This window comes from Amphiprion ocellaris, chromosome 23, assembly GCF_022539595.1.
Source record: "Amphiprion ocellaris isolate individual 3 ecotype Okinawa chromosome 23, ASM2253959v1, whole genome shotgun sequence".
NCBI classification, from domain to species: Eukaryota; Metazoa; Chordata; class Actinopteri; family Pomacentridae; genus Amphiprion; species Amphiprion ocellaris.
In genome coordinates this window covers 4,596,948-4,624,901 of record NC_072788.1, presented here as the reverse complement: position 1 = coordinate 4,624,901, position 27,954 = coordinate 4,596,948, and the positions used below count along the sequence as shown (strand labels likewise).

The 27,954-nt window shown below is 39.3% G+C and overlaps 1 protein-coding gene across 15 annotated transcripts in view; it reads left to right on the top strand.

Annotated features, from left to right (window-relative positions):
- The window catches only part of nrxn2b (neurexin 2b), a 702,762-nt gene that overhangs the window by 81,780 nt on the left and 593,028 nt on the right, over nucleotides 1-27,954 (top strand). For all 15 annotated transcript variants that reach the window (XM_055007810.1, XM_055007811.1, XM_055007808.1 and 12 more), the window contains exon 2: nucleotides 8,173-9,541. In XM_055007810.1, the coding sequence (XP_054863785.1) occupies nucleotides 8,830-9,541 (712 nt within the window). In that variant the 5' untranslated portion in view covers nucleotides 8,173-8,829. The remainder of the gene's footprint in view (nucleotides 1-8,172; nucleotides 9,542-27,954) is intronic.

Sequence of the window (27,954 nt, the reverse complement as noted above, 5' to 3'; positions counted from 1 at the left end):
TATGAGGAGGTTAGTGTCACACAGGGAAGAAAGAGGATGGAAGGGCAAGCAAAAAAATATTAAGGGACTGGATGAGCACTCAACCATATGATAATTTTACAGTACATATGCAAAAACTGTCTCTTTCATATGATGAATCTGGCAGAAGGCATGAAGATCTAATGGTACCACAGTGTGGAGAATGATGTGTGTGTGTGTGTGTGTGAGAGTGCATGTCAGTGCAATTGCATTTCAAGTAGCATTGCAGGCTGAGTGTCACTAGTGATGTCGGCTTTCAGCTGTTTTTTTTTAAAATTTTATTTATGTGCCTCATACTTACCCTCTCTCCCTTCCCTCCCCTCTGCTCTCTCCCTTTGTTTGGCCATCTTGTTGGCTTGATTAGAGGTGTAATGATGCCTTTGAGTAACTTACTAAAATTAGAGTCTAAAACTGAAGACCTCTGCTGTCACTGGTGTCCTTGATACATATTTTTCCCCACAGAGGAAATGTATGTGTCTTTAATTAATATCTGACCCACCATAATAGTTGGAAAAAAAACTGTCCCACACAGTCTTCCCCTTAAAAATTCCCTTCTTATTGATAACCAAGGTTATTGACTAAGTTTATCTTCTGAACCCCAAGCAGTCACATTTTTTTTTTTTGCTCATTGTGGGATAATTTTTTGCTGCAAGTCCTACATCTTTATGGAAGTAGCAGAACAATTGCTAGATGTAGAGAGAACTCAAAGATGCCTTTGTGCAATACAACAGTTATAATTCTTATTTTACAAAGATTAAAAAAATGTGCAAGAACTTCCCAAGTGCCCACAAGTGTTACCAATACTTTCTCCTCATACAATAAATATTATATAGTTACATTTTTGATTTGTTTCCATGCTCGTTTCTTATCTGCTCTGTGTAAACACAGCCTGCAGTTCAGTCTCTGAATATTTGTCCTCTGACCAGTGGTCACTAACGGCATCAGGATTGCACTTATGAGTGCAGATTTTATCTATTTATTTATTGCAGAATCTGGTTAGTGCACATTGTATTATTTTTTAAATTTATAGATGAGAAATGGAAGCAAAGTGATCTTGATTAAATATCATGATTTTAAGCTTAGATTTGGGGACATTTTTCAAAGAAATGGCCCATAAGTACAAGTAATTCAAGGACCTTCAAAAAGTAAGAAAATCTGACAATTCTTTCTTTTTTACAGTTTGAAAAATTGTGTAAATTTGTTAAATTAAACTGTGTCGAGCAAACCCACTAAACTCTGGGTTTTCTTTTACTGCACAATCAAGTGGAGTCTAAAGCTCGTCATGAAACGTGTAGTTGTCTTTCACTACGTCTCTTTTCTGCTCACTCTCTTGCTGGCTTTGCTTTTCACTCTCACAACATTTCAGCTCGCAGAGCAAATGCATTTGCTCCCCATGATTCACCTGTCAAGGTATCGCAGCTAAAAGGAGCAACAAGGAGCCCCGCTAAAGTCATTATTAATCTGGCTGTTACAGAGCTAACAGCAAGGCTAAAGCCCTTGATCTGTTTCATTAGCATCTTCTCATCAGGGCTAAATGCAGTTAGCACTAACAGCCAGAGCTAGTCACTAGTGGCTTACAGCTGACAAGGCTGATCAAAGGCAGTAATCGGATGTCGAATAAAGGTCCGCTCACGTTTGTGTTTGCTCACAAAGCCCACACGACTGAGGGACTGTGTTGTGTAGCTGTGCTGTCGCATTACTGATTCTTTTTTTTTTTTTCTCCCCAGCTTTAAGGTGCTCTGTATCTTTTATTTCCTGCTTGAAATGTAGGTTTGTTCTTTTCTTCTTTTTTTTTTTTTTTAACATTATTCTTAGTCTTTGTAATTCCTCCTTCCCTTGCCCTGAGTCATAGATCTATTTCTTAATCCTGGAGCTACATTCCAGAGCTGTCAGTCAGAAATTTGTCTTTTTAGTACATACAATACTCTGCCACATTCTGCAGAAATTAAGCAATTTCAACAAGATCTCCAACTCATAAAATATGTAAAATATTTATTATATTTATTTATTATATTTTTAAATTGTCAGTCCGTAATTAGCCATTTCATTTTTAATAGTAAAATTCTACTAGGTGAATAATCTTACTACTAGTAATTTGCTAATAATGTTTTTCTATTAAGCTAGCTTTACCTCAGGACACATAGGGAATAGATTAGCCAAAGAAAAGGAAACTTTCAGTCTTTCATATTGTCTCCCTGGTGTTAGTAAGAATTGCCACTGAAACACTTAGAGGTGTTACTTACAGCTTCGTTAGAAATGTCTGACTTTCAGACTGGTGATTGCTCTTATGTCTTCTACCTCTTCCCTTTGTATCCCTTTATCCTTAATTCCTCCCCCAAGGCAAGAGCTGAGGCAGAGGTATGTTTTCACTGCTGTTTGTCTATCAGCAGGATTGCACAAAAACTTTAAAATAAAATCTCATGAAACTTTGTACAGAGGTAAAGCATGCACAATGGAAGAAGTCATGAAGCTTTGGCATAAATCCCAATCAAGGGGTGGATTCATGCTTTTGTTGCTGATATATTTATTTTTCTTACCTGAACATTAGGAACTTGACGGAGAGATTAAGTGTGGGCAATAGAAGAGCCCATTAATTTTGGCACAGATCTAGATCCCTTCCTTAATAATGGAAAATATGGCTCTGGCCTTGGATGGCGGAGGATGTGCTCTCTGTCTCGGCACCAGCCCTCTCTTCCCATGTTTCTTGGCTATTCCTTCTCTTATCACTTCTTATTTCAAATCCTTGTTTTCCATCTTGACCAGGAATATTAAAAGTGGCTCAGCGGGCCTCTGTGGTTAATTAGAGCACAGCAGTGGCAGCAGCAGCTTCATGCTGACGGATGGTACACTGCTGAGCTTCTCACAGGCCAGGATTAATGGCGACTGCCTGTCTAGGATATGCTGCGTGTGTGTGCCTACTTGCTCGCATGTGAAAGCTGTGTGTATTATGCGTATGTGTATTAGTGCATAGAAAATCTATTTGCACTTGCACATATTTGTGTGAGCTACGCTTCTATTATCCTTTGTCTATTGCTGTACTATGTAAATATTCTATATGCTTCACTCGTTTTTATGGCTCTTGAGAAGTGTGTCATTGTTATATTTACAATTATAAATAATGTTGCCCCTTAGGAGTAAAAAAAAAAAGAAAAATGCACAACAGTGAACTCTGTGTGGCATTGGTGGGCAGTGAAGTATTCAAACCAGACTTCACCAGGTTGTCTGTGAGCCGGATGTTTGCAGAAGAAGGAAGATGAAAGCCTGGCACAGCTCCACACAACAGGTGTAGTCTGGTCTGTGGGGAATCTGAAGACCTGGGGCCAAGGCGGAGCTCTGCAAGAGATAGATTAAACACGAAAACACACACATTTATTCCGAGGCATACTGTAAATGTGTGCGCACACACCAGACTCTTTCTTCCACAACAAAAAAAATGGAGAGAACAAATACCCTGAAACTCACCAAACAGCACCCATGCAAGCAGATACATTTATTTACATAAATACATTTATTACAGTGAATAATACCGTGCACTCATACAAAAGACCTCTTCCCCCAGTTTTAGATTGCTGACCAAATACTCTAGGAAGTGAACAATGTGCAACATCACTGCAGGTAACAGTTGTTTTAAAGAGAAGCAAACATAGTGAAAACATTACCAATCACACCAGCTTCTTTTTACAGCGTATTTTAGCCCTTGTCTGTAGTAACTTAGTATTCTTCAAATGCTAAGTTAGCCTGACTTCGTTGCATTACTGTTCTACCTGGGTCTGTGTTAAGACTTGCTTATGCTGCAGGTATGAACGTCATGACAGTTGAATCAGATTAATTGTTTACCATTACCTTATTCTAATGGTAGTTATTGGATGCTATTTTTAATTGGAGCATTCAGGTGAATGAGAGCAGACAATTTTTGTGCCACAGAATTGCAAAAAAGAAATAAATAAAGGAGGTTGATGTTCTGTTGTTGTCATTGATTGTAAAACATCCAATCTTTGTCTCAAGTGAGGGAGTAAAAATAATAAATGGGTCAGTTTCCACTGCAGTGTGAATGTAGTCAAAGACTCTTAAAGAGTTGGAGCAGAGTTACTGTCAAGATTGTGCCAGCATTCCCCTTGGGATGATGTGAGAGGAAATGGGTCGGTGGTGGCTCAGATGACCATGCAGTTATCCTGAGGCTTGCAGAGCTTCACTTGGGCACGAAGTCGAGGCAGGGTGTATGAGACTGGGTAATGATTACTCCTTCAGTCAAGTGACCCATCTCTGCTGCAGCTTAGCCAACAACTGTGAGGAAGAGAGCTGTTGTTTTTCTTCAGGCAGATGGATATCATGCAAGCAGTTGGTTTATTTAAAAAAAAAAAAGATGGCAAACATTATTTTTGGATTGAAACTGACCGAAGCTGGATTGTCATTGGTGCAACAGCGGTGCAGCCAAATGCTGTAGAAGACACAGGGTGGACACTAACTGTGACCAAAGAAAAGCACATAATCCCAATTGCAGGCATAAATATAGATGCGCACAAAATTGTGTTGAGTACACACAGTCCAGATGAACACTCCATTGTCACACAAGGACAGTTGTGCTGCTGTATGCAGACAGCTGCACATGCAACTAGAATCAATCACAACCACACACAGTGCAGTCCTCGGGGCTCTAGTTATCTCTGGAGGCTTGTTATGTTTCCTCTGTGTCCTTGGGATTTAATAGTACCATCAGGCGAGCCCACCAATATCCCCTAATAACTAGCAACGGAATGCATGGAGGATGCACTGAAATCCAACATGCCAATCTTTATAAACACACGTGTGAAAAGGACAGGGGATGCTGCTTGGTAGAACTCCCTCCACCAGACAGAAATAACTAGGGGGATATTCAGTTTGTGGAGGGGAAAATTTCAGCTCACAGCTGTTTGGTAAAAGAATGGTTAATTGGGTAACCTAATGGCTGAGTGGTGAGAGCGCATGCCACATAGGTGCAAATGCCATCAGCTGTGAGCTCGTGGTCTGATTGCCAGCTGACCAGATTCTTAATGCATGTCATTCCCCTTCTGTCTTCCCCCGTACTTCCTGTCTGTCACTACTTCTCCTCTGTAATAAAGGAACATGTGCCCCCAAAAACAATCTTAATTAAAGGTTGCGTAAGCTCTTAATTTCCTCACGAAATGCAGTTTTTGACTCTAAGTTTGACTTCAAGTTCAATACAAACATAATAAAACAATGTCATTATCACAGTATATTTAGGTGCAAGTTATCACATTGCTGCCTGTATATTATGCATTTGTCATATATTTACGTATATTTGTTTATCTATTTCTGTACCGGCTCATTTATATTCAGCTGGCTGTATGACTGCCTGTTTAAGGCCATACTATTCTTCATGTACTGGGGAGTAAATGCGAGATTCTGTCCAGTGACTGACTGCATGTGGTGGTGTTATTGTTCTTGGGTGACATTTGAAGTGAACATCACTGTTTTAAAAATGTCTCTTTGCCGAGGAACTCAATGTACTTATTCACTTGTGTCTGCTAACGTGATGTGCGTTGCCTTTTATAGTCACTGGTATCAATCACTTGAATCTCGCCTGTTAATTTACACTAGCATGCTGAAGTGTTAGTGTGTGTGCAAATGAAAAAAATAATGTGTTCGAAGATGCAGATTTGGCTCTGTTACTTGAGACCAAAATACAGCAACCTGATGGGGTATGCTGTGCTTGCCACAGACATTTTGTCTGACTGTATCTGACATTTAACAATAAATAGTCATGTAATCCTAGTCCCTTGTGAACATATGACATTATGCGAGAAGTAGAAATGATGAGGGAGAACACATAGGATTCCAGCCCTCCTTGTGTTGTCAGAAACTTGAACAATTTATGTCAGGAAGCCATGCAGTCAACACAGACAGCAGATCACCACATCTCAGCTTGAAGTTTAGGAAGGTAGGTAATAGAGAAATTTCAAAACATAGAAGAAAAACCTACCTGCTAAGGTCCATTATTTTGCTTTGCTTTGTGCAAGCTGAAATCCAAGGCCACAGACAGAGATGCTGTTATCTGTTTTTTGAGACTGCAGGATTATAAATTGAGCTGTTAAACACTTTCCCATAGCCAATAATATAACGCATGCCATATGTTAAGCATATTTAAATTGTGTTTGAATAGTCGGGATAGTTGGATTAACTGCCCCGACAGGATCAAGTGGTAAACAACCACATTTTCACACTTTTGTTGCTAATATTAAATGACCTAAAATCAAGTGATTACAACATTTAATCGAGATTTATTGCTTAACTCTGTCTATTGAACCACAATTAATCATAGATTTGTTTAATTTTTTAGCTTGTTGAAATTTGAACATTTCAGGGCAATGAGGTTATATTAACAATATGCTTTGTACAAAATATGTTGCTTGCTTTATTTTCGTTGTCTCCACGGCCTCGGTGTAATGTCTGTCCTCAGTTTTCATGATGGTAAAGGAGTTTTCCACTTTCCATCAGTATAATCGGCTGTAACCCCAAGGACAGCAGTGATGTCCAGTAAACTGCTGCACGGATTTCCAACTCTTTCGCTGCCGTTTTCTTGTTTCCTACAGCTTGTATAATCAACTGACAACTGTTGTTGAAGGTGACTCCTAAATTGAGTCGCATGTTGGACACACGTTTGCTAATTTGTTGGAGATTGATCCATCAGTTGCAGCTTTCGTCTTCTTCTCGATTTTATGACGGATAGCAATGTTAAAGGTGCATTACTGCCACCAGCTGGACTGTAGTGTGGTTCAGAAATCTGCGTATACATTCACTGCTTCTAATACTACATCAAAAACAATAAATAACACAATAGAGCAGAGCTGACATTGTTTTTTAATGAATAAACTCCACCCACTCTACTTTAAATATTATTTTCTGCCACAAGTGTGTTCATATTTGAAATGTTCAACGGTTGTGACAGGCTGCGAGAAAATGTCGGTCTGTAGGTGTTGGTTTGTTTTCAACTGCTTTGTCTGTTATTTTATTTGTATTTTCTTTTAAATGATCCAATTCCCAGACCTAAGCAAATTTTCTACCAACCTAAAATGCTCAAATATCAAGTATTAGGTGTTCTGTGTTTCCAGTGCTAAAAATACAACCTCACAAGAATCTGAAGGCACCATGGATTTCTCTTGCATACCAATATGAACATAACCCGAAGAAAAATGGCCTCCGTATTATTTGTTTTCCTCCCTCTTCTGCTTCTCACAGCTATCTGTCCCCGCTGTCCTCCCTAATCTTTTGCCATCAATGTTAAGCTTTGCCCCTCTGAGATCATGATTATGCAGCCTCTCCCCCTTTCTCTCTCTCACTCTCCCTCCCTCCCTCACTTGTACTGTATGCCAGCGTCATCACTGTTGTCACTTTGAAGCCAAGCACGATAGCACAAGGGAGCATGAGCAGGGGTGAGCCTAGCTTTAATTGTACACTGTCTGTGATGGAAATTAAATCTCACTCAAGAATTAATGGCAAGGGATTAGGTCAAGCCCCAGGGTCAATACCAGCTATTCAGATAGCTATTGACTCTGCAGCTCTCCACTCTCAATCACATTTGATTTAATGATGTGTGTGTGTTTGTGTATGCGTGTTCATAGTGTGTGCGCCACAGAGAATGGATGTCATTTATGAAATATACACCATTTTTGCCTAAATGTATGCATGGATGACAGCTGTCTTCACTGCATATGAAACCGTTGCATTAAAGTTCAGCATACTGCTTGACTTGACCAAGAGTAACATGATGAATAAAGTCATTCATTTTCCTCAGGCTCTTTTGGGATGTATAAAGCCATGCAAAACTCAAAAAGCTTATTTATTGCTGGGCTCCAGACAAACTTTTTTTTTGAAGTGTCAGCTTTCAGCTGAAAAGAAAGTAGGGAGTTTTCTATATATATATGTAATACATGGTGTCTAAAACTGCAGGCGGAAGCAAACTCCAGGCAAAGCAGATGAAAGATAAAAGGAATTAAATACGGTGTAAAAAGTCTGCCAAGGCTATCACAGTAATTGCTGATTAACTTTCTGTGGAATGGGTCACGTTTTTACATTTATTCTGTACAGTTGGGATTAAAGGCATTGGATAAAGTTTGCATGTAATTTACATTTTTTTTTTGTTGTTATTTCTTCCAGATCGCCACCTGCCACCAGAATCATGGATCCCATACCTGCATAAATCTTTACGTTCCATAAGTTTAAGGAGTAGATGGGGCTCATGCTGAAATGATGAATGCATTGCATGCTCCAGCAGACACCAGCAAGCTCTGATATCCGTCTACTCGCCTTCTCCCTCCCTCTTTTCTTCAGCTTGCACTCCTCTTCAAGAAAGATCACAATCTTCCCCCAAGGTTTTGGCAACAGCTCAAATTCCTGGAAATTGCATTGAGATCTGGATTCTAGAGACGAACATTCTATTTTTGGTCCAGGATAGACCAAGAGCCTTTTGAAGAAACGGCTGTGTTGAAATTATCATATTCCCCCTCTTTTACTCTCCTGCTATTCCTCGGTCCCAGAGGCACCAACTGATGGAGAGACGAAGGAGAGAGTCAGGATAAGGACAAGAATTAGAGCTTCAGAGAGAAGAGGAGAAACTGCATACTGCTTGGGAAAATTGGAGTAGGGCTACTGTGAAGAATATTTACCCACTGAGCTTTATATACCAGTTTAGTGGTATATAATAAGTCTTGTTTACATTTGAAATCTGTTATTCCCAGTGAAGCTAGGCCTTAGCTCTGTGATTCATTACTTTCAAGGCATCAAATCCAGAAGGGAAACTTGGGAACTTTGAGCATGACAAGGGGGTTAAGATTCATGTGTTGGCCCCTGTGGCCTCTGGCCCTCTTTAGCCTGCTTACTACAGTGGAGGTGCTGGAATTCGGTGGGGCACCCGGCCAGTGGGCACGCTATGGGCGGTGGGAAGCTGGATCAGTGGGTGAGCTGAGCTTCAGTCTTAAGACCAACATCAGCAAAGCCTTGGTACTCTACCTGGACGATGGTGGGAACTGTGACTTCTTGGAGTTGTTGATTGCCGGAGGGCGCCTCCAGTTGCGGTTTGCCATCCACTGTGCCGAGCCAGCCACTTTGCACATGGAAACACGGGTGAATGATGACCGCTGGCACATGGTCTTGCTCACCCGCAACTTTCGGGAGACCCTGCTAATGGTGGATGGGGAGACAAAAGTGGCTGAGGTCAAGTCGAAGAGGAAGGAAATGGCGGTGGTCAGTGACCTGTTTGTGGGTGGGATCCCGCCTGACGTACGCCTCTCTGCCCTGACGTCCAGCACAGTGAAATATGAACCACCCTTCCAGGGCCTGATCTCCAATCTGAAGGTGGGGGAGATGCCTCCTACCTTGTTAAACAGCCAGGGCATTCAGAGTGACCTGGAGTATCTCTGCACCAAACAAAACCCATGCTTCAATGGTGGGTTTTGCTCTATTCAGTATGGAGAAGTTCACTGTGACTGCACCCACACTCGCTTCAAGGGGAAGTACTGCAAGGAAGGTAAGAATCTGTCATACTCTACCTTATCTACCCTATTATTATTGCATTGTTGCTGTGCTGTACTAGGGGACAAGAAGGCATGCTGTGCCTTAACATGGCAACTTGTAGGCAAAAATATCATAATACCATTTTGTTTGCTGTTCTTGTCACTTTGTAGCAATTTAGTCCTATGAGGTGTCGGTGTTGTAAGACTTTGTACATAGTGTTGTGAGTTATACATTTCTGATGTTCATACAGTTTTTTACGTCTCTTGCAGAAAGGTCAGAGAGACTCATTTCTCTGGTGAGGCAGTAGGAGGTCTGTGTTCTGGTAGTGTTTTAGAGAAGTGCTGATCCAGGGAGGTTGAGAGGCTTTCTGAAAACGGAAAAGTTTCTTTACTTGAGAAATTGAATTGTTGAAGAACACTTTTTTTTTAGGGATTGTATGACTCATACACAAGTTTTAAATATTGCACAGGTGCTTCTTTGAATGTGGCTGGGATTTCTTTGAAAACAATATTTAACATCAAAGCTGCTGAATATTTCAAATGCAAGATCACACAGTGTAGACTCGCTTTTCAGCTGGCATTCTTTCCTTCACTTTTTCTGTGTGTAGTCCCTCCATTTTTCATTCTTTCCCTCTGTCTTCTGTCTTACTTTCCATGCCTATTGTCTTTGGCGCACACCCTGCTCTTGCCTTCATTTGCTCTTGGGATGTGCTCCTGTGCTGTCAGCTCATGTCAAACTCTGTTCTGTTTTAAACCTCTGGCTCCCTCCTTCACTGACACATCCCATTTCCATATCTGTGGTTTTTCCCTCTCCTTCACATTCATCCATCTCTGTTTCTCTTCGTCCCGCAGCATTTTTTTCTTCGCTCCCGCCTTATCCTCTTTTCTCAAGGCTATCGGGGCTTTCTACCTCTCTTCACCTCCCCCCCTCCTCTCCGCCTCTCCCGAGTTTACTCCCTTACTCCACTTATCTCTCTTTCACCTTTAGCCGCTGTCAGCACTTCCTACTCGTACCTCTCCTCCTCCTGCACTTATCTCCCCAAGTCTTTCTTTCATCCTGTCTGCATCTCCACACCTCGTTTGTGAATTCTCTCATTCCCTATGCAGCCATCAGAAATTGCTCTCTCTGTCTTGATCATTTGTAATGGGGGGGAAAAACAGGGGAAAAGCCCTTCATCCTACATTATCACCATGGCTTATTAATATTGCATTGCGACTTTGAGAATAATCAATAGACTCAGTAGTTCCTACCTTGTCCTGTGTGATGAAATGACTTGTAATTACAGAATGTTCAAAAGGTAGATAACTATTTTGCCAGCAGTTATGTGCCAGTTGTTTGAAGTCTTGCATTTTTTGTGGCACTCGCAGATAAGCTTTGACAGAACGAAAAAGAAATCAACTCAAACAAAATATTTTGTTCAAATTTTTGTCAGAGCGTTGCTTTTGATAGATCTGAAGTAATAAGAATAAAATCAGCATGGGGCCACGATTTAGATCAAAGCCTTTGAGTTATTTTGATGTAGAAAGTTTAGAACAGTCTGAAACAGCTTGAAAAGCATTGTATTGTTTTGCTTTTGCTCTCTAAAGAAGCCGAACAAAAGCACAGTCCTCGACTTCTTGAGGATGAGCTATTGCTGTTTAGAGGCCCTATAGCGCAGCAAATATCACTGCTGGACAGCCATATAGGTCTGTCTGTCTGTTTCTTCCCATCTCTCTCTCATATTTCACAGTTCCTTTAATTCTTCGAGCCTTTTCTTCCTTTCTGTCTCAGTACTCTGTGTCAGATTGCTGTGTGGTTGCTGGAAGCAGATACTGCTGCCTGGCTCTCGGCTAAATTGGGAGCAGAATACCAATGCAGTGCTACAGTGACTGCAGGAAACATTTGTCCTTTTGAAATGGAGAGAGAGTAAGATAGAGGGGGGAGAAGGGAGATGGAGGTAAGGAAGAGAGAAACACAACGAGGAAATTAGGGAGAGAGCAATGGTACTAGTGAGAAATGGAGGGCAACATGAAGATATTCATTTACTCAGTGTTAATTTATTTTCAGAGATGTTCTTTGGTTTGAGGACTGTAAATTGGGTCATTATGGCTGACTGCCAGTGCAGCGGTGTATTTATTCTTTTTATCTAACACGTGGGTGGGAATGTAAAGGTCTTTCTCTCTCTTTCCGTCAGTTTTAAGACCCTTTAGATGTCTGTACTAACAAATCCATGTCTCGCTGTGTTAGCTCTGTGGTGAAGGGGCCATGTCAAAGGAAAGCTTATTTTAAAAGGCTTCTGCCTGCTTACTTCAGAGCGGAAGAACGCATCATTTCATGGGAAAATTTTTAATGATGAGATGTGGCACTTGGAATACATTTAAATGTCTAGTTCTAGATGATTCATGATGCGCCAGTCGAATCTTTCAGGCATTTAGCTGATGCTCTTCTTCACAGAGATTTACAATCAGTAAAATAAGCTTAAATTCCTAGATCACAAAAATGCACAAAATTAGTAGTGCAAAGAACCCAGAAACACTACTTTACGTTATTTTTTTAATAGCAATAAGATCATTACGGCTGTTTTATGCTGCCTTCAAAGGACATAACACATGCAAGATTAAAAGCTAACATTACAGGCGAGGTTCATCCAGGTCACACAAAATTACTTTCTCCCTAATTACTTCTTGTGGTATTTACATAAGCTAATATGTGGTACTGTTTGATATACACACATTTTGTAGTCTATTAGATTTCTACTTCCCTCTTAACAAATATAGCAGTAGCTGTAACTTATTGTTTTTAAGCAGATGTATTTGAGTTATTTTTTTTGACATGATTCAACAAATACTTGAAAAATGAAATATAAAGAAAACCAAAAAGTGACATATACAAACATTCCCATCAAGACACATTCTAAATACACTCTGCTTTGACAAACGACGACAGAGACAAACAATAAAACATGCCAATATAATCAAGTCAATAAAGAAATTGTCAATCAAATAGAATAAGCAATATAAAATGTGTCTACAAGTATGCATAAATTGGTTACGTTATGACTTTAGCTAATAATCACAGCAATCAAGGTTTTGCAGATTTCCAACTGCTCCAGAAACTCAAAGGTGGAGAAATTTCATTTAATTGTATTTGTTCTTTTCAGGAAAGAGAGCACAATAAGCTATTAAGCCAGAATTACAGGCTTGGTCTGTTAACTGATTTCTATAACCCTGCTCTAATGTATGTTTCTTGCAGTAAATTAGAGGCAGTAATTTTCCTTTCTGTGTTGCTTTGCTGACATTCTGACGGGAACAATCTGGGGATGCCTAAATCGATGCGTACTGACAACCTGTGTAACATTAGAAAAGATATTCAGTTTGGACATTTGGGCAGTCCTCTTGACCATTAAAAATGGATACATCAACAATACACAGGTTATTTTCGTGGTGTTAAGGTTGTTTAATGGATTGTGTTTATTTATTTCAGCAAATCTTGTTAATGATACTTGTCCACACACAAGCCTGTAATGCTCTGATGTTCTGAAGAGACATACCAACTATACATTACTTTTTTATTAAAGTGAGAAATTATTTTGTGTATATATATAAATATATATATATATACAATGAAAAAGGTTGTCTCTTCAGTTATTTATGAATTTTGAGAAGTCTAGTGTCAAGTAGACCCATCATGCTGTGTAAAGTTTGTAAAAATGTCTTTATTCCAGCACCTGAAGTAACAGCACCCAGTAAAATGAGAGACACTTGTGTCTTTCTGAGATTCAGATGCTAGCACCTTATTTTCAAGTATCACCCTGTGTGAAAAGACAGAGTACAGGTGGAAGGAAATTACAGAGGCGTGGTAGCTTGCTGTTTTGTTTTTAGGAAAATGCAGTGTCAGCTTAGAGCCGAAAATCTTTCCTGGATGTAGCGTTGCTCTATTTTCAGCTTTTTTGTTATCGTTGCAAAGCTTCACCTGGGTCCTTCACTACGAAGCAAGTTCAACATATCCAGGATGTCTCTTCATTGTCTAGCCTCACTGAGCTAGCAACTGCAGTCATGCTGAGCGATCACACGAAGCTGGTTATTAGTTCATTAGGTCAACACAGGGTTTCTGAATTTAGCTAGTAGCGCATTCACAGACCAGTCGAAAGCCCTGTATTTCTCACAAGGACAATTTAGAATCCTGAACAAATATGAGGTTTTTAAAAAATTAATACAGACAAAACTAACACAGCTGTCCATTGTGTTACTGCGGCCAAAGCCAGGAAGGAAAGCTGGCACAAATTTTCTGTGTTCAAACTGTTCTAATGTCAGTTAATAGGCTCATTAATATCACAGCCTCATAGAAGACTCAATCTGTCTATAATTACAACTGTATTTAAGTTACTTAGATGTTGTTTTTTAATTTAAGATTCTGCTTAATTATCATTACACAACACACAATTGTTTTACAAAATTGTAGATATAGTTTCTTCATGATGCTAATAAAAAGACACGTTATTTAAAGAATAAATAACCAAGTAATAGATATAAAGCTATTTTCATAGTAAAGTGAAGAATGAATTTAGTAATCTCACAATCAGTCTCATCCTTATGCTGTGTCGGGCAGTTTTAGCCTTCTTCTTTCAGTTGAAACCCTATATATATAGATATAAAAACATCATTCAAAACGGGAAGTAAGCTTACTGCAAATCTTACAAGGTCAACAAAAACAAGACTTAAGTGCGTTATCAGTCTCTGTTAGGATTATATCGTCATACAAAGGCCTGTAGAAAAACGAGATGGCTTTGAAATTGCTTGCAGCTCTAAAAACTCTTTCCCTCCAAAGAATCCGTCTCTGTTCGTGTATTGAGGTCGGTGAGATTCTCCAGGAATGGTGATGCCATTTTCCAAGAGAACTGATTGGTCAGTAGGCATTGTTTTTATACATGATGATCTGTTACCGCTAAGTTACCATGACGATGTAACCCAGTAAGAAGCAAATCGCTGTCGTAGTCCTGAAAACAGAAGATGCTACGTCTAAACCCATATCATACTCAATAGTACAGGCCTCAGGTGTTTCTCTTGACAATATTTTATTTACCTATCTAAAAGAATAATGGCATTGCCTGGTGCTTTTCTTTTATTGCTCCTAAATACGTTAAACTTGAGGTGTATTGTATAGTTTTTGTAATGATTTTTGAGTCATGTTTTGTTTTGAGTTTATATAGAGCAGAAACTATTTGAAATTGTGATTTGCCCTTAATGCTGACAGAGAGATTTCATTTTTTGGCCTTATCATCCAGCCCTGCCAGAGCGGCTACAGTGCTTCTGTTTCTGATTGCTGTTCATATCATTTAAAAATGCTGTTGGCCAAAATAAACAAAAGTTTGTTTACATTCATTGCTCTAGGATGGAACTAGACATCTGAGGTATCACACAACTTGTTCAAATTATAACTAAAGTAAAGACAGCATCTACAGCAGAGCTTTGAAGGGACGTGTGTTTCAAGAATCTTGAAACATTTTGCGAATAAAAAAAAAAAAAATAGGAAATAGTGCTCAAGTATGATGAAAGTTAGCGGCAAGTTAAAAGTACATAGATAGTTTTCAGAATGTAGCAGTAATTAATGGTTCTGTTGAATTTGTAATTGTAAACTGGTATTTTTTTTGTAGCATTTGTCAGATTTTTTTCATCCAGACCTGGGCATGCAGACTCTGGGGCTACCACTCAGAGCAGCATGTCATTAACAGAGAAACTGTTTATGCGTGAACGGGCCAAAACAGCCTGATCACATGTAGGTGGAGAAGAAGCAGTGGGATGTGAATAACCAAAACAATAGCTAATGGCCATTTGCAGAAAAAAAACAAATACAAAGCAGATGTGCTTCATGGACTCCAGATAATTTTACAAAACTGGAGGAAAGTCTTCCAAAAAGAGACAAATAAGGAGAGAAAAGAAGCTGCATGTTCATTTTTAAATCGTTTATTAATAATAATTTGTAATACTGTGTTCTGGACTTATGCATGAGTTAATTAGATGCAATCTGCAATCTCCCTGCAATCGGATATCTGTCATCATATTTAGCAACCAATTTTAAGAATTTTAGTGTGAAGGCAAGCAACAATACACCATTTTCAACCAGTGTAATTGAACAAAAACATGAATATTTGATAGACAATATTGTCTTGGTATAAAATTCACTGAGATTGGCAACAGACAGAAACTGATCCTCAAGTATTTCACATTTTATTTTTAGTAATCAATCCTTTCAATACCAATTAGACGCCAGAGGCTGTCAGTTCCAAAAAAACAACTGTGAAATAACTTGAATATTCTGTACAACAGTTGGGTGACTGATGGTTGTGATGCTGTACAGCTATGAAGGCTGGATTTTAAAAAAAATAGAACAAAATAGAATCCATATTTTAATGACAGCAAACAAAGAAATGCAAGGTCTGTCAAGTACAGCATTAACATTTGGATGGACAAGACAGAGAAGGTGTAGTGATCAGGAAAAAAGAACAAAACTTCCCTTCTGTCCTCTTCACTGATAGCTGCTTTATGCTCATGAATATATGTCTTTGGAAGTGGCAGGCTTTGATGTATACATTAGTGCATACCAACAGAGAATAGAGTTTGACACAAAGAAGTGGCTTTCATATCTGCCTGATGCGGGGATGGAAAGGAAAAGAGTCGAGCTTTTACCTTGTGATCTTAACCACGTTGTGTTGCATAGATTTTCTCGAAAGATTTACATTCAACATCCGCACTTTGATGGCCTGTCAAGCAATTCGGACAAATTATTAAATTAGAAACTGTTGGCCATAAAGGATCTAATTCAGTGCAAAAATACTGCCCTCCCAACTTTTGGAATCCTTTATAATGATGAATATCAGCCCAAAGAGGAAACGGTGAAATGTGAAAATTGAATATGACAGCTGAGGTTTTGTAATCCGAGGAGGTTGTGCCATTTCAGCTCCCTTAAGCGCAGTTCTTTTTTTCATCCCACTGCTTTGTAGAGTTCTGTTGCATTGATTTAAATATCAGTGATCACTCAGCTCCTACGAACCTTTGTCCATGTGTAGCACTGACAGACTTTTTGCATATTTATGCTGTTCTGGTTAAGTGGGAAGTTGGTCAGACAGGATGGAGGTTGAAGTTGAACATCACACAGTTGATCCAATACTTTTTAAGCTCATCTGATAGAAAAGAGGAAATGCACATCGTACCTCCCTAATGCTACATTGAATGTTTACTGAGGAGCGAGCTCACGTACCGCCTGAAACATTAATGCGCTCTATGTATGTATTTATGCATGTGCATTTTCACTGCTATAATCATCCTATTAACTTGCATTTTGTAATAGTCATGGTCATGCCTTTTACCATTACAGGTTGTAATTAAAGCCGCCATGTCCCTCTGTAGGCCATTGTATTTATAATTGATGCCGACCCTGGCTTTGTTCTTGTGTTGACCTCCAAACGGCAGTGCAGGGCAAGGCAGCCATGAGCTCTCAAGTCAGGGTCATTAGAGGTTAAATGACTTTGTGAAAATGACTGCCATGATATTAATGCATTAATTTACTCATCAAACTGTGAACGGTCTTTTCGCTCTGCACCTGACTTTAAAGGTGTCGTGTTGTTTTCATTTTATTTTGCATGGCCTATAAATTGCTCTGTCTACCTAACTTGACATACTCAAGCAGTTAGAAATATTAAATGCACTAGTCTGCTTGTAACAGTTCAATGATGACATCAAATTCTACATGTCATAAAATCCTCCTCAATTGCTTTTTTGTTTGGGTGAACTTGACATAAGAATGAAACCAAGTCTGAAAACCGTATACAAAAACTAAATGTATGCATCTTTGTTGCTTTTTCGCTTCTCAGTTAGCAAATTCATGTGACAGTAAATTCAGGGGGCATTGCAGACGCATTACTCAGTTGTCCCTCTTAAGGAAACAGATAGGCCTTTTGTTCTGGCAGACAACGCTGTCAACATAGGCCAGGTAATGCTTGCAATTACCTAAAGCCATGCACTCCCACACGCATCCTGAAGGACTTACGTCTACGTCTGTTTTACCTGTGTAAGTACAACGGTTGTGTGTTGGACTGCCAAAACGCCGGTGACCTACATACAGTGCTGTGCCTGAATGCATCCTGAAGACACTGACAAGGGACTCAAGTTATTATTGCTGCTCTGCTAATGTGTTGCTATCATTAGGCAGCCTATGTAAACATGTGTGTAATAGCCATAAGATGGTCAAATAATGATTTACCAAAAATAGTAGTGTCAGAAATGTAAATAACTTTGCAATCTTGGGCGATCTATAGACTTAAGTGTAGAAATATGTGTTCGTACAACATTAGTACACTTTTAGGGACATGATCAGCACCTATAGTTTACTTTACATTCCCCAATCCAATCAGTAATATAGCATAGGGTTTTCCTATCTTGTTTTTAGCTTGTGACAGGGAATGATATCCCAGAGTGTCACATATAATTGAATGTTATCCGTCTTTTGGCAGTGGAATATAAACAGTATATCACTGTTTTATGAAGAATGGTTGATGCAGCAGCCCCTTTCCACTTGGCAGCGCCAAATAGAGTTGTTTAAAAACAGCTGCTTAGCTGATTACTGCTCACTACTCTCCAGTTCACTTTCATCATCACTTTTTATTATATATGGAGGGATAAAGCAGAAACTTGGGTCCCTGAGGAGCACTGCACTTAACTGGCCTGGACCCTGTATGTCGGGAAGGCAACCCATGGCTTAAAGCAAAAAGCTGTGACCTCAGGCGAGCCTCTAGCTGCAGAGTGAGGGAGAGAGACAGTTGGTGTGTAGGGAGTCAAGGCGTCAGCTTCACACACACACACACACACACACATATATACAGACACTGTCCTTTTTATAGCCTGTGGAGATGTTTTAACGCTGTATACCGTGAACAGATGCTGTTTTCCCCGACAAGCCAGAGTAATCTGGTTTATCAGCTGTTGTAATTCACCAATGATAAGGGCTCAGCACCTCTCTTAACACTCTAACACCCATAGATTTGACATTTTATATACTTTAGCTCAACATTGTTTTTAGCTAGCACTTCATATTGTTTTTGTATCTCAAATTTCATTTCAAAATGAAAGCCTAGCGCTTTAACATTTTGTACTGCGACCTTACATTGCCCCTCTGCAATGGCTTGCGATCCTGGAAGTTTGAGCTGCATCTATACTGAAAGAATAAAGCTTCCTTCTGTTTTTGTGATAAACAGAACTTTGGCCCTTAAGCCTACCAGCAAATGTTCTTGTAAATTTGACCTGATGGCATAAACTGCAGAATACTGGAATGGTCAAAATGATACAAATATTAATGCTTCAGACAATTATTAATTTCACACAATGTGAGTTGGATTTGGTGGGACATTGAACTTTAGTGGTTTGTGTCGGGTCGGATGCGACAGAACAGGACTGGGACAAAGTACAGAGGATGCCAGAGAGAGTCATACATCATGGTGATAATTGCTCCCCAGTGGCAAGCACAGAGAGGAGGTGGAGTGTGTTGGGGGTGAGTGTGCAGTTGGGAAGAGGGGCCCTCACTGCCTGATAATTGAACTCCCAATTAAGTTGTCCTGTATACATAAATAAATATCGAGCTAATGAGGGGGCCGTACCCCATAAGGCCTCCTGAAGAGGTTCCATAGATAACCCTATCAGCGATATGTCTGGCTGTAACGACAGCGATGTCTTTTTGCCTTCACCAACAAGCTGCACTGATAAAGTCTAATGAAGCAGTTTGTGCTTGAAGTCTCCACTGGATCTGATTGCTGAGATTTTGTTGGTGTTTATCAAAGCTGCTGTGTTCCATCTCTGCTGCTGCTGTGTGCTGTTGGGACATGATGTTTGTAAAGTAGCTGTCGTTATCTTTCTATCATGATGGCTGTCTTCTTCCCTCCCCTGTGCTAGTTGCCCAGTAAGCATTTTCCGCTTTTTCAGTTTGTTTTTTTTAGTGCAGACACAGATGGGAAGACCATTGAAACATTATTTTTGCATATGTACATACTATATATTGTATTGCTCTCTGGTTTAATAGTATAGCTTTTACCCCCATAAAACTATAGCTTTTTTGTAAGAAACAAGAAATATTGTTTTTTGCAAAAGCAGTATCTGATATACTGAATATCTGTACATGTAGCTTTCCAAGTCCAGTCCCTTAATGAGTATTAGTGGATTAGGCAATCATTAAAATGTCATGTTGTTATTTACAATCAGTGCTGTACCACGGTAACATAAATAAGAACAGCAATCTCTAACAAAACAGAGCAAATACCAAAACAGTTTTAGCATGAACTCAAATACACAAATAATGACTGGTTGGTGTTTTGGTTGCAGTTGTTGCCAGGCCTTGACTCTTGTAGACAAAGTTTTAAAACACTGAATCAGCTTTATACTGGCAGGTAGAGTTTCAGAGGGTTGTGGCTTTATTTGAGAACTCAATTTGGACAAAGGAAGTCTTGCACTGTCTAAATCTGCAATTTCCTTGTAATATATTTGAGATGAAAATGTCCTTATTGTAAAATCTGGTTTTAAGATTTCAAAGATAGATGGAACTAGATGGTGGAAATACTCAAATGTAAGGTTGGAATGAATAAATGAACTGTTACATTTAAAAAAAAAAAAAAATCTACTATTTAAAATATTACGATGATAAAAATCCAGTAGTTTCTTGAGCGGAACCTTGATAGCTTGACAATGATGGAGCTCTAAGAAATGGGAAGAAGTGTCTGAATCACCTGAAGGTTTGTAAATGGATCCTAAATTTAAAAAAGAAAGTGTTTGTCCAACTTAGTAAAAGCCAAAAATTCCTCTATACAAGAAAAAAAAAACTTGTTATTGGGGTCTTACTGCCTTAGAAGCACATAGACAGCCTTGGTAATTTTGGGGTACTGGCAGCATCGTTGTTGCTTTTATTCTACTTTTCTTGTCCACAGGCGTCCACTTTGAAGACTGTGTTGCGTACACGTGCAGCAGTGTGCGTGTGTGTGGAATACACATATGCCCGCTGCTGGCGACCATGCTTACTCTTGCGCTCGTAGTGTAGTCGCCACATGGACGCAAACTTTGCATCGCATGTGGATGCGTGCACAGACTTGGGCAGAAGACAAGTAAATGTCACTTGGACCCTTACACACCTGCAGACACAAGTATAACACTAGCCTTAGGCAGCAAATGTCAAGTCATTGGCCATTGCTCAAGCACTGATTGGCTGATAAACATCTTGGGAGGTTAATGCTCATGTCAATCATCCCCAGATTTGATTTAAAAAAATGATGAAATAATGATTAGAATATTGTAAACTAGAAAGAATCACTGAAATATTAAAGATGAAATGCACTCCTTTAAAGTTGTCAGGAATGCAGATTTTTCAAATAGAAAAATCCACGCAGCAACAGTATCTATAGTGGTAAGGCTGTTTTTTAAATGATTTTTTTTAAACCAGTGATATAGTGGTATTCGCATCCTTGCTTAAATACTGTCAAGCCCCATCTAGGGGTGTGACAGGGTGACTCAACCTCCACAGGGTCCCTCAGATCCTCACTCAGATTGCTGAGATTTCACAACTGCTGTCTTTATTTACCGACCAAGATAACAAACAAATCTATGTAAAAACCTCAGAGATAACCAAACCAAAATGAGCAAACCAAATTACAACATATTTTCTCCATGTCAAACATAAACAGGTCAAAGAAGGTCAAAAGAAATGGCAGGCAATCAGGCAAAAGCTACAGGTGGACAGACAGTATTTAAGACTGGCTGGTTGGGAAAGAATGGAGATTTTTTTTTCCTGCACTGCGGCAGCATCCTCTCAGCTCCTTATGTTGCCGGCTGTTGTCTGACAGAAGCCAATCATCTGCAGGCGGGTAGCCGGTCAACCAATCTCTTATTCGTCTCTACTTACTTATATTACCATGAACACACAGGCATTCACACCTGACACGCATCATGCAGACTCCTAGCAAAGAAAACACATCTTATAATGGAGCAGAACAGGGCTGCGGTCGTAACAACCACCTTGTAAAGTGGAAAGAAATGACTTTATGACTATATTGTAGAGCTAGTTGAACAACCATTATTGACCTAAGCAAGTATAGTGATCCGGTAAGACAGATTTACCCAGTAAATGAAAAATGTTTAAATAAGAAAACTGTGTTTTACTTTGCTTTTTACTGTCCATACAGCCACTAGCCATCTAACATTTTTCATCTTCTCTTATTTAAACTTATCTTATTTTTGGCTCATTTCTTCCCATCACTCCCTTACACTTATTTTTTCTTCACCCTCAATTGTGTAGAGCCTTTTTGCTGGCAGAGCAATCCAAAGTTCAAAGGACACATGCTCCTGGGCCTCTACTCTCCACTTGATAGATTCCCACCTTTCTCAGTCAGACAGCAAAGCAACATTTCACTATTTAGGCATGGGTTCCCAATGTTCCCCAATTCCTTTGAAGGATGTTGCTTATCTCAGTCTCTGTTGCCATGCTACCTTCTTACGTCCTGCTCTCATGGTTTTTCTCCTGTGCTTTTGCTTTTCGAAAAGAGACGACGACCACATATTAATCTACACTCACATAACTGATTCTGATCCGGTGTTAAATTGGTCTTTGGTGCACTTAAAAAAAAAAAGGAGAATCTGGTAACAATTGCTGCAGATGAGAGACTTGCTTAAGTCCCTAATCCCCTAATTCCTCCCATTTTTTGCACCGTATGAATACTTTTATGCAGATTGCCTCTCCTTGTGGAGGCAAAACGCAAGCATTACTGGATTAAAGTGCGGTGTTTAAGTTGCCTTATTCAAACGAGCCAGTGAATGTTAAGCACACTCAAAACATGCTTTGACTTGTATGTTGCCGAGAGGTGGTAGTGTAGCATGTAAGTGGGATGGGTGCAATCAAGCAAGGGGCTTTTAAAAGGAGGGTGTCAATCTGATGCTTCCTGCCCTCAACCTTCTTTACCCTTTTCTCAGGTGAGTCTTTACTGGTTTGAAGGTCGCTGCCCGTGTGATTGGCCATCACATGCAATTAAAGCTCGCTCTCTACCCCCGCTGTCACTCCACAAGTAGAAAATTGAGCAGGTGGTCTGGCTCTCTCACATCGCTGTCACACGTCACTCGATATCCATCCCCATTATCACTGAACTGTACCAGAAAGAATAGGTCCAAACCAAAACAAATGAAAAAAACATTCTCTTTGAAGGCAACCTTTGTAAACAATTAACAGCAATACAGATGGTTGTGTTTCCTGTATTAAATTAGCGTGTGGTACATTTCTACAGACCATGTGTCGCTGCAGCTTTACCATGTAAGCAAACATGAGATTTACAGATGGGACAATTATCGATCATTTGCATGCCTGTATGTGATTACAAATGATTTTTTAAACAAAAGATGAAAATCGACATGTGTCTCTGTGGAATACATGCATTACTAAGGTTCTGCAGGAGGAATACATTAGACAGATTTTCTAAAGAAACAACAAAGCAAATCAATACCTTGTTTTACTGTGTCGACTCGCCGGCATCGTTATCCTAATGCACTCACACCAATGGCTCTAAATTTCATATGCATAGATTTTTGAGTACTTGGTGCACAGCTTTATGCAATTAGGCTTGATTTCTCTTTTTTCAAGATTAAGGTCTCCTGACTATTTGTGTACAGTGTTAATTAACAGACAGACAGCTTCCCAGAGGCTGCAGTCTCAGTCCGATACGATTTCCCCAGATAATAGCTACTTCAAGAACATTAAAGCTATTTAAATCAATCCAATGTATAGACTTAAACTGAATAGCTTTGCATTAAGAAGAAACATGCATTCTGCATTCAAGCTGTTCCTACATCTACGTAGGTAGGCACAGACCTTGCTGTAAAGCTCTAGCGTGGCTCCAAAAGATGGCAAAACCTGTATTTTCAACCAGAGCAACGGGCTGCTCCTCCAGTACAATGAATTCAATTACTCCCTGTATAATCATTTTGGCTCTTCTCGCTGTCTCAAGGAAATTTCTTTGTCCTTAAAAAAGTATCTTTCAGTGTGTGTTGCCTGAGTCACCTGACTGAACTCACTGTTTGCAACAGGGACATTTTAGTCGCATTGTGCCGCCAAGTTGTGCTCTTCCTTCACACTCAGTCTGGAGTGTGAAAGAAGGTGGAGGTGGCGACAGTGTGTCTTTGACCTTGTTTGCCCACTACAAATCAAACCAAAAGCAGAATCAGCAAAAAGAAGAATTGATTGGATGGTTTGTATTACAGAGACCCGTCGGTTAAACAATGCCATTTGAGTTTGTTTGGGACCTCCCTACTTTAGACCATACTCAATTTTTCAGAGGCAGAAATGAATGTTTTTTTTTTTTGTTTTTTTTTTATCAATTCATTAAGACTTTCAAATGCTTGTTAGGTTGTTAGGCTAACCTTATCTACCAAGGTTTTGTGAGTCTTTCTTTGCAGGCAAAATAGAAGAATACATATTACAACAACACCAATAACAATAATAACGACGATGATGATAATAATAATAATATCAATAATTATAATAGTATATTTTGGAGGACAGTAAGAGTCAAATACATATTTACAAGCAAAATGCTTGGACATCATTGCAGTAGCTCTTATGCATTGTTACACATTAGCTTGCATAGTTCCTTTATCCTTGCCTATGCCCAGACATATGTAGTATGATGCTTAACTCTGATAATGTTGTATATTACAATTTTCATCAAAATGCTTTGTGATGATGAAGGGAACACTGCACTTATTGTCCATTTGTCTCTCATACTTACTTTCTCTGTTGAGGCTTACATAAAATATTAATAGTATGTTTCATTCTTTGTTAGATTATTACACTCCATTCTTCAGCATCCTTTTATATTTTACTGCTTTGCCCGAAGCTGCAACAACTAAATTATATTTCTGATTTAAATAGTTTTAACTTGCACTGAATACCCCAGCTTTGATGTGTTGATTTTTGGTGTGATTGCCTGCTACTTGGCTGCTTACTAAACCTTTTTCACTTAATCTCTGATGCGGCTGACTAAAAGGCCTTGGTTTATAGGATTTTGGTTAGTTACTTTTTTTCTGTGATAATACTTTCAAACATTTGATAGCAGTTGGTTTTCCAGTCACGACACTTTAGACACAACTGAGTAAAACCATGGTATACATTTCATTTTCATGTTTAAAATGATAACAGTTTGACTGGGTATATCGACTGTTTTAACTCAGCGTTTTTAAGTGTCCATTTCACAGCACAGCAGCTGGCTAGACCAGGATTTTGTCATTAATGGCTCATTTGACTAACCTGGATTTTCTTTGTCGTTTTCACAAATCACCAGACTGTCAGCTTCCACTTCAAACACCTGCTGTCTGAGTTACAAAGGAGCACTGTAATCCCTTTCCTTTACAAGGATCCATGATACCGTAATGTGACAATATGGCATAGAAACGGTTCTGATGCTTTCCATCATATCCCACAGCTTCGACAGTGTGTCATTGGAAATGCAGGTGCAAAATATCCTACAAAATATCTACTCAAGCATGTAAAGGAGAGGCCTTGATCACAACATGTGGGATTCAAATTGGCCTTTTGAGACTATCTAAAGGCACTAAGGTGCCATCACTGCTGATTTCTGCACAAACAGGGCGGTATTCATTATTACTTTATAGATCTCATGCGAACCGGGCTACTTCTATGATATTTTTTTATTAATTTAGTCTCCCAAACAGACGGGGCCACCTGTGGAGGTAATACAACGCTGGCGACATCAAATTATTCGGAAATGAAGTCTGATTGCTGATGTGCCTGCTGCTGTAATGCTGTCACTCAAGTTGCAAGCTGTTTGTGCCTCATCAGTGCTGAGTGAGACTTCACAACATAGAGAATGAAACTTAGCATATTTTTATTTTATTTTAAACTACTTCATTTGGAGTTGAGCATTCTTAAATTAAATAACGAAATCAGGAACTGCAGCAATATGATGAAATTTATTTTGCTCGCTTTGTTCTCTAAGAACATGGACAGGCAAAAAACTTGCAGTGTGAGAGAAAATTGTCCCATCATTCCCTTTCTCTTTCCTATTGGTTCTTCTTGCAGTAGTGTTGCATGTTGTCCTGTTATTAGAGAAATATTGTGATATCTTGACATTAAAAATCCAGTTTCGTCAATACTGATGTTGCGATTAATCAGCAGTGTTGTGCTCAGAGCAGCATTTTCAATGAACAGTTTCAAGGTACCAAAGTAGAGCAGCAATCATTAATGTAAAACTGTTCACACCAAGGGAGCCAACATATCCATTTTAATCATGCAGACTTGTCCAAAGAATTCAGAGAAAGCTGTTTTAGCAAATGTGATAGATAATCTAAGTATATACCCTCAAATATGTGTTTCTAACAAGCAAATCTTTATCACAACTGAAGTTTGATGAGGTAATTAGCTAAGAGAATTGGTAACTGTTTAATTGATTGTGCCATTTTATCTAATTTATTGCAGAAAATGTCTCAATTGGCGAATATAGCATCCATACCAGTAATGTTCACTTTATCCTAGCTTGCCAGCCACTAAAAATCAGACGCTTACTAGTATGAAAATCAACAACACCAGGTATAATTATCAACTGACTTCCTGCAGGTAGAGTGAAAGAGAGCGATTAAAGTGTTCACTAATGTACTGTTGCACTTATCTTTGTGAACGTTTATCTTTTTTTTTTTTTTTAAGCAGTAGTATGTTAGAAGAACAGAGAGATGTAAACATGTCAGGAGCTGAACTTGATGAAGAGCTTCTCCAGTTGTTGCTGGATAATGAAATGTGCAAAATCACTATGGTGTAGTAATTCCCTCCTTTTGTTTTATGGCTTATGGTGAGATTTACTGCCTTGTGCTGACATTTTCAAAAATATTTGCCTTTTTTTCAGTTACTAAAAAAAAGTTTCATGTTCTTTTTTTCATTATTACACTACTTTTCTGATGTTTTTGGGTTTTTGCTGCGGTATTGTTGAAGTATAGGTATATACATTAATAGACAGGGATTCCAAAGTCTAACTTTTGGTACTGTGACAATACTACTATGCACAAAGCTTTTGAATCAACCAAGAGCTGTGTTGGACAGTGAACAGGGCAGCAGCTAACTTTCCATAGCAAACACAACTGAGATGACCAAATGCGAGCGAAAATTAGCAAATGGTGAGAGGAACACAAAATTTCCCATAACAGAAAGCTCACGGGTTACATGGCAGAGAAAGGGGTGAAAGTGTTCTGACAGAATTAGGAGAATGAATCTGGAAAGATGGCATTAGGCACGCAGTGTTCATTGAGATATAAAATGAATACTTTAGCTAATTGGTGGAGAGAAAATGCTGGATGATAAATTGTGGCAGTGACAAAATTGTCTAATACATTAAGAAAGGGCTTACATCTGTGATGGACTGTCCAGGGTGATATTTCTTAGGGAAAATGAAGCAACCTGAGGGACACACTGTGAGTGCTGGTAGGGAAGCACGCTGTGAGTCTGTGGGAATACACAGAAATGTCAATCAGGAGTGTTTGCAGAGAGCATGGATGGAAAATTTTGATGGTGAGGCCTTTAGCATGGGTTGATAGATGGAGCAAAAAATGTTTACTAAAAAAATAGACAAAGTAGAACAGGTTTGTCTCTCAGCGTGTGTGGTGATGTTTCACCTTTTCGTCCTCTGTACATCCAGTCCCCCCGACTGACTGAACTAATGTTGCACCACACAGACGTGTTGTCCTTGATAACAGTTTTCAGTGTCATCAGCATCAGTACGACGATACGATAATGCGATTCAAGAAAGCAGATTTAGTTTTCACATTCTGAAATGATTGTTGTAATTATTCAATCTTTCCGTTTTAGAGCACTCATCACAGCATAGCACCACTTTTTATTCACAGCCATCTTTTTTCAGCAAAAGGACTTAATCACACATTTCCATAAACACACAAACACATTGACACACATCCTCTGGCGTCACTGCTCACAAGCCAAGCAGGGCAGGTAAATATTGACTCATGGTCTTCTCATTAAAGGGCTTTTTGACTGTCAGACCCTGGAAAGGACATATAGTACACTAATTGCAAATGGTAGAATGCCAGGGGCAGTGTGTGGTGGTGATAATGGTCACCCTTTATCTTATTCTCTCTCCCTAGTGTTGGCCGATTGCCAAGGGATAACTTAGACCAAAGTGTTGAATCAGGTTGGAGGTCATCCTGGGTGTTAGGAATTACACGATCTCACTGTAACTGCAGAAAACATAGTTCATGTGAAAAACAGGGTTAATCTTGTTATGCTAGGGATTCATGCCAAGTTTATACAATGGGCACAGCTTCTAGTCCCATTTTCTCTGCCAGCTGTTGTCTCTGAATTCCACTAAGCCATGCATTTTTATTTATTTTTTTAATTATCGTTACAGCTCAG